Below are 15,065 nucleotides of genomic sequence, written 5' to 3'. Positions count from 1 at the left end.
CTGAAGCCGGTGCCGCCTGTCGCCGATAGTCTGGTCTCCGCCCATATCTTGGTCCTTTTGGTCCGGTCTTCTTCGGGATCGCGCAGTACGTGCAGTCGACCTTGGCGATGCGACAGTTCATGCACGGACGCCGCCCATCGCATCGGATCTTGCGCGTGTGGCATGTATCGCACGCTTGTCGGACCTTGGCCGCCGCCTTTCTCAATCCCAAGAACGCGGTTTCTGGCGACATTTTCCCTCGAGCACACACAAACAGAAGATATCAAGAAGACGTTGAAGGAGCCTGCGAATACGAGTGACGCGCAAAGAATAATCTGGGGTTGGTGGGCTCGGTCCCCCTTTAAAGTCTAGACCGTCTTGGGTCTAGATTTAGACTTGGCGCATCGGTTTCCGATTGGAGAGAGGTTACCCCACGAGTCAAATTTGGATTCAATATTCAGCGAAAATGAGGGCGAGTTCTGCCCATCGACAATGAGGATCAAAAGCTTCCCATTAACATGTGGCTACCAATAATACCAGACCTAACCCGAGAGCGATGTTTCGGAGCACACTCCGCCATATGCTGCACCGTGGCGGCTTCATACACTCAAGCACGTGCCTTCTCAATAAGAACACCGTCCGCGACGACGTAATTCGCGAACTTTCGGGGTGGAACGCGATTCGCGTAGAGGAAATCGATGTCCTGGTAAGTTCTGTTCTTCGTCTCTGGTTGGAACCAGAACAGCAAGGCGAGGATGAATACTTCGGCGCCGACGAAGAGGAACATGACTTTGCCGCCCCAGTTCAGCTGATCCGGGTTGATAAAGAAGGGAAAGACTGAAGATAGCAAGAGGGCTGTGAGCTGTTGGCATACGAGCGTGAAGGCGATCGTCTTGGGTCTCGTCGCTTGAGACGCAGTCTCTTGAGCGACTGCCCAACCGAAGCATCCGACTGTCGCAGTGTAGAGCATGGACCATGTAATCATGAAAGCGAGCAGAGCCATGTTTGCTGCCTTGTTGGCCGTCCCAGCGAGGGAAGTGCCACCGATAATGATCGACCAGCAGCATAGCAGTGCGCCACCACCAACGAGGGATTTTCGACGAGGAAGGACATCGGAGACAGAGACGGCGAAACAATTAGAAAGGAGTTGCAGTGTCGAAGAGATCGCAGTTAGTCCGAAGGGGTCTGATTGGCCGATGAGTTCGAAGTAGTACGTCTGGTATGTGTTCTGCACCCAGTTAGCCTCATCACCACCACATCACCACATCGCCACCACAACTTCAAAAACCCATGAAATAGAGGAATTAAACTTGCCGCGAAGTACCCGCCCGATAGGTTTTGACTTTGCAAACCGAGCACAGCAACGAGAGTTCTGTATCGATGTTCCTTCGTGAAGATAGCTTTCCAGCTGGTTTGGCTGGCGGCGGTGTTTTCGCCCGCTTCGGTCTCCAACTCGGACTTGATAAAGTGGAGCCGCTCTTCTACGTCAATATTCTTGCCGTAAAGCTTTAGAATTGCCTTTCTGGCGTCGTCGTCCTTGCCCTTCTTGACGTACCACACTGGCGACTCTGGTAGGAACGGCAGCCCGATGGCGAATAATGTGGGAACGAGGAAAGTCATAACGAACGCCAGGCGATAACTCCATGGTCCGTCAATCTTCGACGAGCCCCACCCAGTTATGGAAGACAGAAAAAACCCAAGAACAATGACGACGTTGGTCAGTGAACTGAGTGTACTTCGGAGGGCGGCCGGGGCGTTTTCGGTAACGTATAGGGGCGGCGTGGCTGTTGACAAGCCGACGGACAATCCCAAGAGGAGCTTCGAGACGAAAAGGACAGGGAGGCTAGGGGCGAAGACGAGGGCGAAGGACGCCGCCCAGGATAGAATTACGGCGGTCCAGAGAACAGCCTTTCGGCCGGTATAGTCGGCGAACTGGCCGGTGAGGAAGGCGCCAAGCACTTGACCGATCGTACTTGCCGCGTTCCAGAGCGACTGCCAAAGGGCAGGAATCACGAACTGGTCTCCTGCCGCGTAGTAGTTGCCATAGGCCTCGCGGAACTCTGGGAAGGCGATAGCTACGCCTGACAGACCAGAATCATACCCCCATCCGAAGACGAGGGACATGATGTACAGAGCCCAGAACACATATCGCTTATCTTTCTTGAGGTTGGCCCAGAGACGTTGATACTGTTGCTTGGGTGTGAGGTCTGGTTGATCGGCGGTGACCTTGAGTGCCTCGTCAACTTCGGCACCAGACTTTTCGACGTGGTTGGCAGAAGGAGACTTGGCTATCGCCAACTCAGTTGATTTGGTGGCCATGAAGGGCTACTTAAAGCTGGAGGGTATAAGAAAGAATTAGGGTTTGTTGAGATGTTTCGGGAGCCCGAAGAGGGTGTCAATGAAAAGAGACGAGAAATAGCGACGATTTATATCAACTCCATTGAGCCTCTTACACAGACACTGCCTCTGGGTGCTCGGCCTCCGATCCACCTCCGGAGACACGAGGTATGGTGCCAGTCCCCACGGGGAACAGGAGATTTCGTGGAGAGACATCGCTAGCGTCTCCAAGAATTCGGGACTTCTCGCAATGGAGGGAGAAAAAGGTTGGTTTTCTCTGTGGAAAGAAGATATATCGTCCGTGTAAGTCGGCGATGCTGTACCTCATAGCATACCCAAGGCATTCCCGATGGGGTGGCTTCGGCTGAAATGGTTGAATTTCGATTGGTGGAGATCCCTGTAAAGTGGCTGCGGGAAAAATGGGTGAATTATCATTGGGTAAAATAATCGCTGAATTGCAGAGCACGGCTGAACTGTCATTGGTTATTTCACATTCACAAGTACTTCTGCATTCTCGAAAGAACTCTCCCATTGTGAATTTGTGACATGATCGAAGGAGTGCTCCGACGGGATGCATAGAAGCGAGACCCTAGAAGGATTCTGTGGTTTCATCCTCAGCATCCAGGCTTTCTGATCACAGATGTCTTCGAATACTTATCACCGGCTTTTGCGGTGGAAGTGAGGAAGATGGTGGTGAAGGTGGCTGTCGCAAGAGTTGCAACTAAACATAATTTTATCATGGGCTAAGTGCGTATCAAGCCTGAGATATTGCTAACTTCTGGATATTCGGGCGCCGTCGTCCATTCTCGGTAACTAAATGGCCTTCGTCGCCTTTATTGTCGCCGTGGTCTCTGTTGTCGCCCCTCTTGCTGTTGTCCCTGCCGTTGTCCCTGCCGTTGTCCCTGCTGTCGTCTTTGTCCCCGTCGTCGTCGTCGTCTCTATTGTCCTTGTTGCCTTCGTCTCTGCCTCTGTCACCATAACTATCTTCGTTAGTCCTATTGCCTCCATCGTTGTTATTGCTACTAATGTTCGAACCGATCATTGACGCTGTTTGTAAATCCACCCTTCCAATCGCAACTATATTAAACAAAAAGGCTATCGGCGATGCCCCGAAAGCCACACTTTCTCAGGTGACAACTTAGTGATCTAGATCTTGGCCTCTATGACCGAAAATTTCAGCGAGACTTGTTTTGAGTCTTAGTGGAAGGATTTCGATGTGGATTGTTGCGGACATTCCAACGACAGATCGATCTTCAGAATCACGTAAGTCGAAGTTCACCCACGGCTGAACTATTTGGTGTTGTTTCTGTTCAAATTAATGCTCATGTTGAAGGCCATGGCGCTAGTCTTCGCGAAGTGGCGTCGCGCAACGAATCATAATTCACCCTTCTGAGCCTCAAAATTTCACCCGAGCAACCCCCATCGTCCGTGTCTACCCCGCCGGGATCCGGACCGCATGTTGGTACCTAGGTATTAGACGTCCAGGCTAAGAGCCTCAGTTTGAACATAAGAGCCGTCGCTACGTCCAATTATTTCCGTATTCGATGGTTCGAGTTCAGTTCCCCAACTTCTTCCTTCTTTTCTTTTGCCATTGCAGCAGTCATGCCAGCAACGCACAGTCCCCCTGATCGCGAGTGGTGGAAGGAGGCTGTCGTTTACCAGATATACCCAGCCAGCTTTCTGGACTCAGATGGAGATGGTCTAGGTGATCTTCCTGGCATTATCTCGAAGCTGGACTACATCAAGTCGGTCGGGGCCGACACCATCTGGCTTTCACCCATCTTCAAGAGTCCTCAGAATGACATGGGTTACGACATTTCAGATTACAGAGAAATTCATCAACCATACGGCTCGATCAAAGATGCGGAGACGTTGATCCAGGGCTGCCACGAGAGGGGTATTAAAGTTCTCCTCGATCTAGTTGTCAACCACACTAGCGACGAGCACGAATGGTTCCGCGAATCTAGGTCATCTCGAACATCCCCCAAGAGAGATTACTACTTCTGGAGAGATCCAAAGTTCGATTCGGATGGAAATCGCAAACCACCCAACAACTGGGCCTCCCTGTTCGGCGGCAGTGCCTGGACATGGGACAAGCACACGGGGCAATACTACCTTTCGCTCTTCCTGCCCTCCCAGCCGGACCTCAACTGGGCTAACGAGGACATGCGCCGCGCCACGTACGCAGACATGGAGTTCTGGCTGAAGAAGGGCGCCGATGGTTTCCGAATCGACTCCATGAACCTCATGTCGAAACACCCAGACCTCCCCGACGCCCCCATCGCGTTCCCGGACAGGGAGTTCCAGCCCGGGGCGCTGTACTACGCCAGCGGCCCGCGCATGCACGAGTACATCCGCGAGATGCGTCACAAGGTGTTCGACAAGTATAACTGCATGACGGTCGGGGAGCTTGGCTTTACCAAGGACGAAGCCAGCGTGGCCTCGTACGTAGCTAGAGACAGGCACGAGCTGAACATGCTGTTTACAGGCGACATCGTCGACATGGACTTTGGGCCGAACCACAAGTACGAGCGCGACGACTTCCGCCTTTCGAAGCTCAAAAACATTGTTGGTATGTGGCAGAAGGCGATGATTAGGTGCGATGGGTGGAACGCGATTTACATGGACAACCACGACTCTGGCCGCTCGCTTTCGCGGTACGCGTCCGACTTGCCCCAACACAGAAAGACTGCGGCGAAGATGCTGGCGACGCACCTCGGCACTTTGTGCGGCACGCTGTTCCTTCTCCAGGGCCAGGAGATCGGCATGGCGAACGCGCCCGAGTCGTGGACCGTCGACGACTACATCGATGTCGAGGGGAAGAACTACTACGACAGTGTGCGACAGAAGCGCGCCCCGGACGCGGATATGAGCGACGTAATGAGGGAGATGAGGCTAAAGGCGAGAGACCACGGAAGACTGCCCATGCAGTGGACGGCAGAGAAGCATGGCGGGTTTACCAAGGGCTCCAAGCCGTGGATGCGCGTCAACGACGACTTCGACGAGTGGAATGTTGAGCAGCAAGAATATGACGAGGGCAGTGTATTGGCATACTGGAGACAGGTGCTGGACATGCGGCGTAAGGAGAAGGATGTGTTTGTTTACGGTCGGTTCGACACGGTTGACGAGTTTGACGACAGCGAGGATGTATACGTATATACCATGACGAGCTATAATGGGAGGACAGCGTTGGTCTTGCTCAACTTTTCCAATCGAGAGCAGGTGTTGAAGTTGGGACCTGGTTTTGATGGATGGAAAAGGTTGCTTGGGAGCACCTCGAAGAGCATCAACAGAGATGGTGTCAGTCTAAGACCATACGAGGGTACAGTTTATGCCAACTGGTAGGCAAAGGACTCGTTTGATCACTGCCGATGTTTTATCAACGCTCTAGAGAAGAATCACAAAGGAAGAGTGCCCAAGATATCAATGGCAGGGAACATGGCAGTGTTGACTCCATGTTTATTCCAGTTCATATGTCAGCTTGTAATTCTTTAACAGCATGTATTTAAGACATGCCTGTGTTGCTATGTTTTGTCATAATTACCGTGCCGGCAAAGGAAGCACACGTGAACCCTGGCAGGCGTCGATGACTTTCCAAAATGCGACAATCCGGGTTTCGCTTGGCGATCTAAGTCCATCAGCTCATCCAGTCGTAATTTTCATTATTCAAGGCAAATCTTCTGCGTGATATGAAGCAATCCCTCGGGTCCTCGGCCAAATATGCTGCCCTCTACGGCACGTCTCTGGAAAGCGGAAGCCTGTTTTTCGTATCTTCGTCTCACACTGCCAGCCAAATGAGGTATGATCAGTTCCCTTCCAAATTGCACCTGCCACTCGTCTTCCATCGGGGAATTGCCAGTCCCGTAGTCGATCCAAGCTCGGCATATCAGTCTGCCTGACTCCACCAGGATGCTGTGGTCCGTCAGGCAGATATGACACTGACCTTGGAACTCCTGTCCCGGTTCTTCAAAAGCTCTGTCGATCGTTTCCATCAAATCGGTGCCTTGGGAATCCGGCGAGCGGGTTTCAACCCGGTGACACAAACGGCCGTTGACGTATGTTACGTGCCTCCTCAAATCGACGTTGTCCACAAGCTGCTCGAAATATTTGTTATCGGCACTCAAACCGAAGAGAGGTGGTTTCTTTGCATAGTGGCTAGCCTCACTAGGATTCGTTCTCACTTGAGTACAGTATGGAATCTGACAAGCATCTGTTTCCAGGTGAGCACAGAATGGATAATGGCACTGGAGAATATCTGTCAGTGCCGGTGCTTCCTGACGACTGTCCCACACGAAGTTGAACTCGACGAAGAGGAGAAACCTGCCATCCACAACCTTCGGCACCGCCTTCAGAAGCGGTTCAAGTTCAAGGCGAGGCGACCGGATCTGGGGCAACGACCAGGGCTTCAGCAGGGCTTCCGGCCGGAGCTCACTGGCGAGCAGGTGCTGGAGTCGAACAGCCTTCGTCGCCAGCTGAATGTGAGCATGGGTCATATGTCCTTTTCTCTGCTTATTTAGGCAGCGCAGCTCGGGATGGAAATTTTCTTCAATGTCTCTGAAGTCCCGGGCAGTATGGCGGCTCAAACAAATCGTGCACAACCAGCGGTTCGGCTGGGTAGAGGTGAGATCTGCCAAGAACTCCACCTGCATCTCTTGCGAAAACTTGGCATATGTTGCGTTCCAGTCTTTATGTGTGAGATACCGAAGGTCTCTGCAAGTTTGAGACAAAGCGAAGCGACCATGCGGACGGATGTCTCCAAGTATCTGAAGGAGAATCTCCATTGGTAGATTTGCAAAGAGAGAATTTTGAAGACCATTAGATTTGGCAGAATCTCGAGCCTTGGCCATGTCGTCCCGGTGTTTGATGGGTGCGTCAATGGTTGAAATGATCGAAGTTCCTGTTGATCCACCGTTCACCCCTGTAGGTCGAACGACTGGGTCGAGCGTGCTAAAGACGATGCTGATCAATGAGCTAATCGGAGTACACTCGTAGACCTTTGAAAGTAAGATATTACCGAGATCCGTCCGGGATGCAGCAAGGGTGATGTTCAGGCGGTGGTTGTCAAAATATGCTGCTTCTTGTGATGGAATTGTAATATAGATTGTAAGCATGAACTGGAATGAGAGTTGATGGGGGTGATAGATTTTGATATTAAGAAAAATAATCCTCTTTCTCCGGATCACCTTTGTGTGACGGTTTCTCAAGGTACAGGTCCAAACTCAATGTTGTGGGTATATCATAACGCAAACGCTACTTATCATGACCGTCCGGGTTTTCGACTCAAAGTGCCTTGTCGAGGGTACCCTTCTTCACAAAGTCCTTGCCCGCAAATTCCCTCTCGCCTCCCGTGGCGATGTTCTTGTTCTTGGCCTGCCCAGCCGTGTCGCCAGCCGCAGTGTCAACCGCTGAGTTGAACTTGCCCCTCAGCACCTCGCCAACGCCCTATCTGCAGTTAGCAGCACAAGTCTCGACAATTTGCCACAAATTACTGACATGTCCTTGGGCGAGTGCGCCCTTGATCTGTCCCCCGATGCCTCCAGAACGCGTCGTCGGCGCATCCCCGCCGCCGACCGGTGCGTGAGTGCCAGCGTGCGTCGCGGTGTTGCCGGCAACGTGGGCATTGTTCCCTACAGTGCTTCCGACGCCGGCTCCAGTGGTAGAAGTTGTGTTGGCGCGAGCTACATCATTTGTCGGGGGAACTGTAGGGCTCTGGTAGGCGTTCTCGGCGTCGAGAGTTGCGGTGTTGGTGTTGGCGGCCATATTGGTGATGTTTCGGGTATATTTTGATTCTGAAAAGGAGTCCAGAAAGACGTGTTTGTGTTTCAAATGTATGTCCAGAAATTACTATGTAAGAAATTTAAATATTTGAAGAGGTGCGCAAGCTGATGCGATGTCATCGCTGCCAAACCTGGTCCGGTGATGCGCCAAGGGGTGACGTCACGATAGCGCAAACCCGCCTCGTGGAGGACGATCTGTGGACCATCTGCCGCGTCCCGGATTGCCGAGTTGATGTCAGACGATCAGCCTCAAATTTGAGCCTTATTTCCGTTGCGTGAGTTCTATTCAACTTTTGTGCCTGCAGGTTTCTTTCCACCTTACTTCATGGTCGTTTCCCAAAATTTGCTTGCTATGACTCTAACAGACTGTCACAGTGCATTCTCGACTAGCACATCCTAACTCACCAAAATAATTCTACTATTTCTCAAAGTCTTAGACACGATGTTCAATGGAAAGAATACCCTATCGTTATCAGGGCTCAAAACCGTGCTTCTGACTTCATGATAGTCCTTCCGTGGTAGCCGGAGGCAATCGCATCAACGACCTGATGCAAGCTAGCTTGTGACTGATACTCAAGTGTTCACAATTCTGACAGTTTGGCTTGTATCTGTATGAAAATGCTGACTCTGTGAATGCTACAAATGAGACAGCGTCGACTGACAATTACTTTGCTTCGAAAACAAAAGAAACAATACCGTCCAGGCTGACCAGCGAACGTCTATGTGTTACTACCGCCCTTCATTGAAGACCAATGACTGATCTCCCTCCTTCAGATGCAACTATTCACACAAGACCACCTTGACCACTCTCACCAGAACCCCAAAACAACAACACCAACAACCAACGCATAAACCCACTTCTCAACCGTCAAATTCGCCCCAGCACCATAATAGCACCCATTACTATTACACCGCCCACCGCTCCCACTGCCCCATCCGCTGCCGCCGCCAAACCCCCACGCCGCACTGCACTCCCCCGCGAACTCGACCAGATCCGTCCTCCCCAGCGGCGAGCACGTCGTCATCGTCGTCGTGTCCCTGGTGTCAAGCGTGCCCTCGTCGGCGCTGCACGACACTGCGGCGGTCCACTTGCCCGCCGTGCAGCGCTGGAACTTGTCCGCGAGGCAGTTCCACTGGCCTTCGTAGCCGACGCAGGTGGCATCGGCGGACTGGTAGAGCGCGGAGATGTCGAGGGTTGTGTTGAGGGGGGATGGGTCTGGGGCGGCCGCGGCGAGGCGGAGGAGGAGAGTGAAGAAGAGGAGGAGGGTTAGGAGGGCGCTTTTGCGGCCGCAGTGCGGTTGGGGGGACATTTTTGGAAGAGTAAGGTGTGGTGTACACTCCTTTGCGTTTTGGTGGGTGTGATTGTTGAGATGAACCACGAAGTTGAGTCTCCAGGACTCGGTGAGTGGAAAGAGGAAGGATGGATGGTTCGTCTCATGCCGCGGACCAGCCCTACGAAACCTTCACAAGTCCTATATATTTTCCCGACGAGGTGCTGGGCTTGGCGGACCAGCTTCCGAACCAACGGGACCGGGTAAGACTATGATGGCATGATAGCTGAGACATGACATGAGTCTGCCAAATGCATGCGCCGTCCTCACTTAGACATGTGCTCCTGGAAAATTTGCAGCTCATCAGTGTTTTCTCGCGCCTGCCTCGATAAGGCTCTCTTCGGATGAAGTTGTTCGGACAGGATATCCCAGTCGTTGCGCTGTCAGCTGTTACATATTGTCATGAACGTGTGGCCTTGTCATTGGGTCGTGAGGCGTAGCTCGCTCACCGAGGGGAGGGCGGATTCTGCAGCCGCGTGTGGCTAAGGTGGCAGGCGCAGGAAGGCATGCATAAGAGGAAATAGGCCGTAGTCGATTGCTAATAGCCTAGGTGCCTGTACGACTACGAAGTGTTAGCGGGCGGACTAGCTTACAGAGACTGTTGTGAGAAAGCTATCCATTGAATTTGTGGCACGGATGGTCGGCACCATGGACTGAAGATTGCAGAGCTCCATGATCCTGCAGGAACCCGACTAAGAGCACGATTGTGGATGGGAATTGAGTAAAACTTGGCAAGTAAGATGTTTTCTTTTGGTCATTCCAGGATGAACACATGTCAAGTCCACCACGAACCGGTTCGTGAGTTGCGTGAGTTGGTTGAGTCGCCCAAGTCTCTAGCTGCGTTAGCCTCAACGCTACCAGCCCCCTTCCGACCTATCACAACTCCAATACCGCGAGTTGCAACAAGTAGACTAGACAGCAAACAACTTATGCATATTCAAGGCTTGTAAAACACAAAGGACCTAAAGACTTGGCCGGATATATACGGAAGCAAATCCCTCGCGATGCACCGTCATCCCCCATTTTTCAGGCAAACACCGCGATATCCCAACTTGCTACCAACCATGACATCAAGCTCGTGATTCCCAGCACCGCAACGCGTTCCATGTGCCAAAGCCAGCGATATCGGGGACGTCCTTACTGGCTGAGTTGTCAGTCTGGTCCCCTTCACATGCCTACCAAGACTCACCATCACACAGCGCCCCCAAACTCCCTCCTCGCCGTCCTGTCCACGCCATGTACCTGTTGGCGGGTCCACCCCGGCAGGGTTTTCGGCGTCTGCGGAGCGCGGCGCCGCTGCAGCCAGCGGGAGAGGAAGTAGCACCCGAGCCCGAAGAGGACGAAGGCGGCGCAGATGGCGAGGGAGCCGGCGACGACGCCGGGCGGCGGGTCGGGCTTGGTGCTGGTGTTCGTGTTGGTGGTGGGAAGTGTGAGGTTGTCGTCGCGGCTGTGGGAGCTGTGTGGAAGGTTGTTGGTGTTGTCGTTGGGTTCCATGTCTGAAGGTGTTATGGTTTAGATAGGTTGGGCCAGTGTACGAAGGGTTATGGCAAGCGGGAGAGGGGTGAGGAGGACCGGATTGCGGCAGACGGCACTGGTGGGCGGTGTTCAGGAAGGAGGCCCATGACGGGAGCCAAGGCTTTATGGGCTTCCGTCGCTCGTGAGGTGCACGTTTTGGCCATGTGTTGGATGGCAGCCATTGTCGCGGGTTCGGGATGAGGTTTCTTTGACGGGGATGAGTTGCCGTCTGGGTGAATCTCGCTTACATGTCGCGGGAGCGGCAGAGTGGTCTTTCATAGCGGGATGTTTTCAATGTCTCAATTCCGTGGACTCGGAGGCGATAGCTCACTGACAGGCCTGAGCGAACAAGTTGACGGTCTGGAGAGGCGATTACATGCGGCGCACACTGGCATCAGGAAAGCGAGGTGTAAGTAATGATTTGTGGTGTTTTATTTACATTCTATGTGATTAAACATTAGGAAACCCAATGATGACAGCGCGTTCCCAGCTCTTGGTCGGTGCTGATAAATTCCCCTTTCATCACAGCACACACACACACAGAAGGCAGCTTCGCCCTGGATATAACCATCATTTCTCAGGTCTCGTTAGTAGGTACGTGTGTCCCATAAAGACGTGTAATCTTTTCTCCATTTCGCGTCAAAATCAGTTACGCCGTGGCGCATGCGTGCAGAAACATGGGGATCGTCTGATAATCAGTCGTCGTCTATAAAACAAAAAGGAAAAAGAGAAGGGGCTTCATGATTGAAGCGCGGGAGTCGGTGTGGGCTCTCCGTCGGGGTACTTGCTGGTTGACCAGTACCCGTCGTCGTAGCTGTGAGTCCAGTACCCGTCGTTGTAGGTGGTGGTGGATGTTGGGACGGGAGAAGGGGAGGTGGTTACGCTGACGATGCTGGTGAGCAAGGTTGACGGGAGGAGAGGCGTGGTCGTCTCTTGGGCCCAGGTAGTCGGAGCGGCACTGTCATCGGGCTGGGTAGTCGGCACGATGATTGTGCTGGAGGAGGGGCTGGGTGACCACGCAGGCTCTGATGAGGTGGTCGATGTCGAGACTGATGATGTTGAGTTGATGGACGGTGTTGGAGCAGGGGGTGGGATTTCCCCCGCTGATGTCGCAGGAGCTGAGGTCGGGATGATCGGGGTCTCTGTCCATGGAGGAGGGACAACAACGACCGGCGTGGAAGATACGACTGGCGATGAAGAAACCTCGAGAGCGCTGCTGCTGGGGATGCTGGGTTGAGCGAAGGACGTTGTGGGTGAAGAAGACGCAGGGGCCTCAGATGTGTAAGTCGACGGTTCAGCGGGAGGCGTAGAAGAGTCGACGGATGTAATCGGTGCCGGGCTAGAGCTTGGTTCCACAGTGCTCGACAGTTCATAAGTTGTTGAGAAGGACGAGGGTGATGGCTCAGGGGTGCTTGAGGCCGGCGCGGATGGCTGGGGCGTACTTGTCGCCAAGTAAGAGGACTGAGAGACCTCCGATGATGGCGAGGGGGAGGGCTGAGAAGTGCTCGGCAAGACAGACGACGGCTGGGGGGTCTCTGATGAAAACGAGGGCTCGACAGACGGCGAGGGAGCAGGTTCAGGAGTGCTGGATGAAGCTGACGATGGCTGAGGAGCTTCTGATGAAGGCAACGGCTGGGGGACGTCTGATGATGAGGCTGGTGGCTCGGGGGCAGCGGTGCTTGACGGAGGAGCAGCTGGTGGTGGTGTTGTTGGGGGTACTGATGTTGGCTCTGGGGCAGGCTTCTGGGTCGGGGTGATGGTCACAGTCGTCGGGGCGTCTGTTCCATCAACGTTGACCACGATGATGGACGTGGTCGTTGTCGTCTGGACTGCAGACGAGATCTGAGTGACGGGGTCGCTAACACGCTCGGTGACGGTCACCTGGGCCGGTTCCCTGGTGACGGTGATCACATCAGGAGAGCCGGTGCTGGGACTTCCCTCGACGTTGACGACGGAATATGACTTTGCTGGCTTATCTCGGGGATGAAGCAGGAAGTCAAGGACGGGGAAAGCGTTTGCTGTCGTGGATAGGGACAGGAGCAGGGTGAGGGAGGCAGGAGGATGCATCTTGATGTGAGATCAAGAGGCAGCAAACAGCCACTGCTGCTGCTGTTTGGTGTCTGGAGTGCTGCTGCTCTGCTGGTTGAAGCTCTCAATGGGCAGATGCAGACAGACGGGAGGACGGGAACAAACAGACGGGCAGGACGCACGGTGGATGGAGAAGCGGCTGCCGATCGATCACGGAAGAGGATCTGGCGTCAATGTATGACAGAAAACTGGAGAAGCAGAAGGGAAGGGGAGAAGAAGCAAACATGGGAGCGGGAGCCATTGTGGTTTTACTGCGGTGCACTAGCAAACGCAGATGGCTGGAGACACTTGTCGGATGGTTGCTCACAGGGCCAGGGGCAAGAAAAAGGGACCACAAGCCAGGCGGGAAAAAAAAGCTGGCGATGGAAATGTTGGTGGTTGGGAAGCAACTTTGGTGGTGGTGGTGGTTTCTTGTTCCAAGGCGGTTTGGAGCGAGTCCAGGGTCACCAGGGGTAATTCCGCCAGTGCTGCTGGTTGGCCAGGGGTCTCTGTCCACTGTAGGCGGGGGGTGGCCCGTGAAGCCACGCGCTGGCTGGGACGGAAGGTGGGAAGAGAGGCGCCACAGAGCCAGGCACAGGCTTGAGAAGATGGGGGCTATGGGGGGGCACACAGGGGGCGAGCACGCAAGACAGCGCTGGCTGGATCGGTTAGTCTGCCGAGGCGGGTGCGGGCTGGCCAATGAGAGGCGGCGGGAGACGGTTTCCCAGCCACCGCGTTCTCGAGGGACGCTGCTGCTCGGCTGAACAGGAGCGTCTAGGCCTTGGAAGAAGGCGGAATAACGTCCCACAAGTCAGGGGATGGCGTACGCAAGAGTGAAACATGAACCTAGTGACGGCAGATGTGTAGTTGCAGTGGACTGGGTGCATATTGTGAGTATTGAATCTTCAGAATGAAAATGGTGGATTCTACGTGTTCCTGTATGATGACATAAACATCTTGATAGGGTGGAGTGGGTGACATAAGCAGTCTTTTGATTAAGTAAGGTGGCCGGGCTTAACTCGGGAATGAAGGTTCGACCTCATCCAGGAACCGGCGATGACCGGTGGCTGTGCCCACAGCACCGCCGCAGCCAGCTGTGGCTTGCCCCTGCCCAGCGTTGCTTTCCAAACGAACATGTCGCCTGTCTGCTCTCTCATTCTCCTCGCTGCAATGTTCTCTGGCCCACTCTCTGAACATCTGCAAGAAATCCTCCGTGCATTGACTGGCCCAAGCTTGCATCGACGCATCGTTGAACGGTTCGTTGATCGTGCTTGACTTGCAACGTCGGTGCAGCACCTCGCAAGGCAGATTCAGCAATGGATGTTTTTGTCTTCTCTAGTCCTCTCTAGTCCGTTCGCACCTGAAGATCGCCAAATAGCACAGCGCATCGCATCACTGCCATGATGATTCAACAACCATGCCTCACAGAGTCACAAACACGCGTATTCCACCACCAAAAACCAACCCAAGAGAAACGACAACGTTCTGGCTGTGCAACGCCTCTCCGCCAGATTACGCACGTCTGTGGCGCTTCAGCAGCTCGGCAGGGTTCGACAAGGGCGGGGTGGCTCGTGCGAGGAAACAATTGGTGATGTTTGTGGAGCGGGAGCTGCAGCCCAAGGCCGCGCCGAGAGCTCGGTTTGGTTTTCTCAATGACGTTGGGCCCTTTCACTGCTTTTTTGCTAGGCGCGTGCCTACTAAGCCACCCTCCACCACCACTGGGCGCTACCAAGCTACCTCGTCATCCATGTCTCTCTCTAAAATGGCCCAATAATGCTGCCTGATGAAGCTTACTCGACGGACCCTCAGCTCATCGTCTAATCCCCGTAAGGCGCTGCTTCCATTCGAGCCGTTTCCTTCCCCGTCGCGTTTTGATTCGGGGCCGGACCAACAGGAGAGAGCGGACCCCGTCTCGTGGAAGGAGTGGAAGCGGGAAGGAAGCCTTTCCAAGTCCCAACATCCCAACACGCAATTACCATTACCATTGCCTTCCCTCCGCCGTACACCTTATTAGGTAGCTTACCTTATTCACAGCCACGCCGGGTCCGTCGCCTTCGCC

At 53.8% G+C, this 15,065-nt stretch overlaps 6 protein-coding genes across 6 annotated transcripts; 1 reads left to right on the top strand and 5 right to left on the bottom strand.

Annotated features, from left to right (window-relative positions):
* Window positions 1-586: 586 nt before the first annotated feature.
* Window positions 587-2,298, bottom strand: CGCS363_v010028 (General alpha-glucoside permease; the record flags this gene model as incomplete). Its single annotated transcript, XM_036641877.1, has 2 exons — window positions 587-1,207; window positions 1,339-2,298. 2 exons carry the CDS (start codon window positions 2,296-2,298, stop codon window positions 587-589), a joined length of 1,581 nt encoding a protein of 526 aa, XP_036492696.1.
* Window positions 2,299-3,918: 1,620 nt separating this feature from the next.
* MAL2-2 (Alpha-glucosidase) lies at window positions 3,919-5,661 on the top strand (the record flags this gene model as incomplete). The annotated part of the gene is made up of 1 exon (XM_036641876.1): window positions 3,919-5,661. The coding sequence occupies one exon, from the start codon at window positions 3,919-3,921 to the stop codon at window positions 5,659-5,661; it is 1,743 nt and encodes a 580-aa protein (XP_036492693.1).
* A 1,935-nt stretch (window positions 5,662-7,596) lies between these two features.
* On the bottom strand, window positions 7,597-8,076 carry CGCS363_v010026 (uncharacterized protein; the record flags this gene model as incomplete). Its single annotated transcript, XM_036641875.1, has 2 exons — window positions 7,597-7,758; window positions 7,810-8,076. The coding sequence occupies 2 exons, from the start codon at window positions 8,074-8,076 to the stop codon at window positions 7,597-7,599; spliced, it is 429 nt and encodes a 142-aa protein (XP_036492694.1).
* Window positions 8,077-8,902: 826 nt separating this feature from the next.
* CGCS363_v010025 (uncharacterized protein) lies at window positions 8,903-9,403 on the bottom strand (the record flags this gene model as incomplete). The annotated part of the gene is made up of 1 exon (XM_036641874.1): window positions 8,903-9,403. The coding sequence occupies one exon, from the start codon at window positions 9,401-9,403 to the stop codon at window positions 8,903-8,905; it is 501 nt and encodes a 166-aa protein (XP_036492691.1).
* Window positions 9,404-10,615: 1,212 nt separating this feature from the next.
* Window positions 10,616-10,918, bottom strand: CGCS363_v010024 (uncharacterized protein; the record flags this gene model as incomplete). The annotated part of the gene is made up of 1 exon (XM_036641873.1): window positions 10,616-10,918. One exon carries the CDS (start codon window positions 10,916-10,918, stop codon window positions 10,616-10,618), a length of 303 nt encoding a protein of 100 aa, XP_036492692.1.
* A 759-nt stretch (window positions 10,919-11,677) lies between these two features.
* CGCS363_v010023 (uncharacterized protein) lies at window positions 11,678-13,006 on the bottom strand (the record flags this gene model as incomplete). Its single annotated transcript, XM_036641872.1, has 1 exon — window positions 11,678-13,006. The coding sequence occupies one exon, from the start codon at window positions 13,004-13,006 to the stop codon at window positions 11,678-11,680; it is 1,329 nt and encodes a 442-aa protein (XP_036492689.1).
* Window positions 13,007-15,065: the final 2,059 nt, after the last annotated feature.

The sequence above is a fragment of the Colletotrichum siamense genome (assembly GCF_013390195.1).
Source record: "Colletotrichum siamense strain Cg363 chromosome Unknown KSG_Cg363_contig06, whole genome shotgun sequence".
Classification (NCBI taxonomy): domain Eukaryota; kingdom Fungi; phylum Ascomycota; class Sordariomycetes; order Glomerellales; family Glomerellaceae; genus Colletotrichum; species Colletotrichum siamense.
This window is presented reverse-complemented; position numbering and strand designations above follow the sequence as displayed.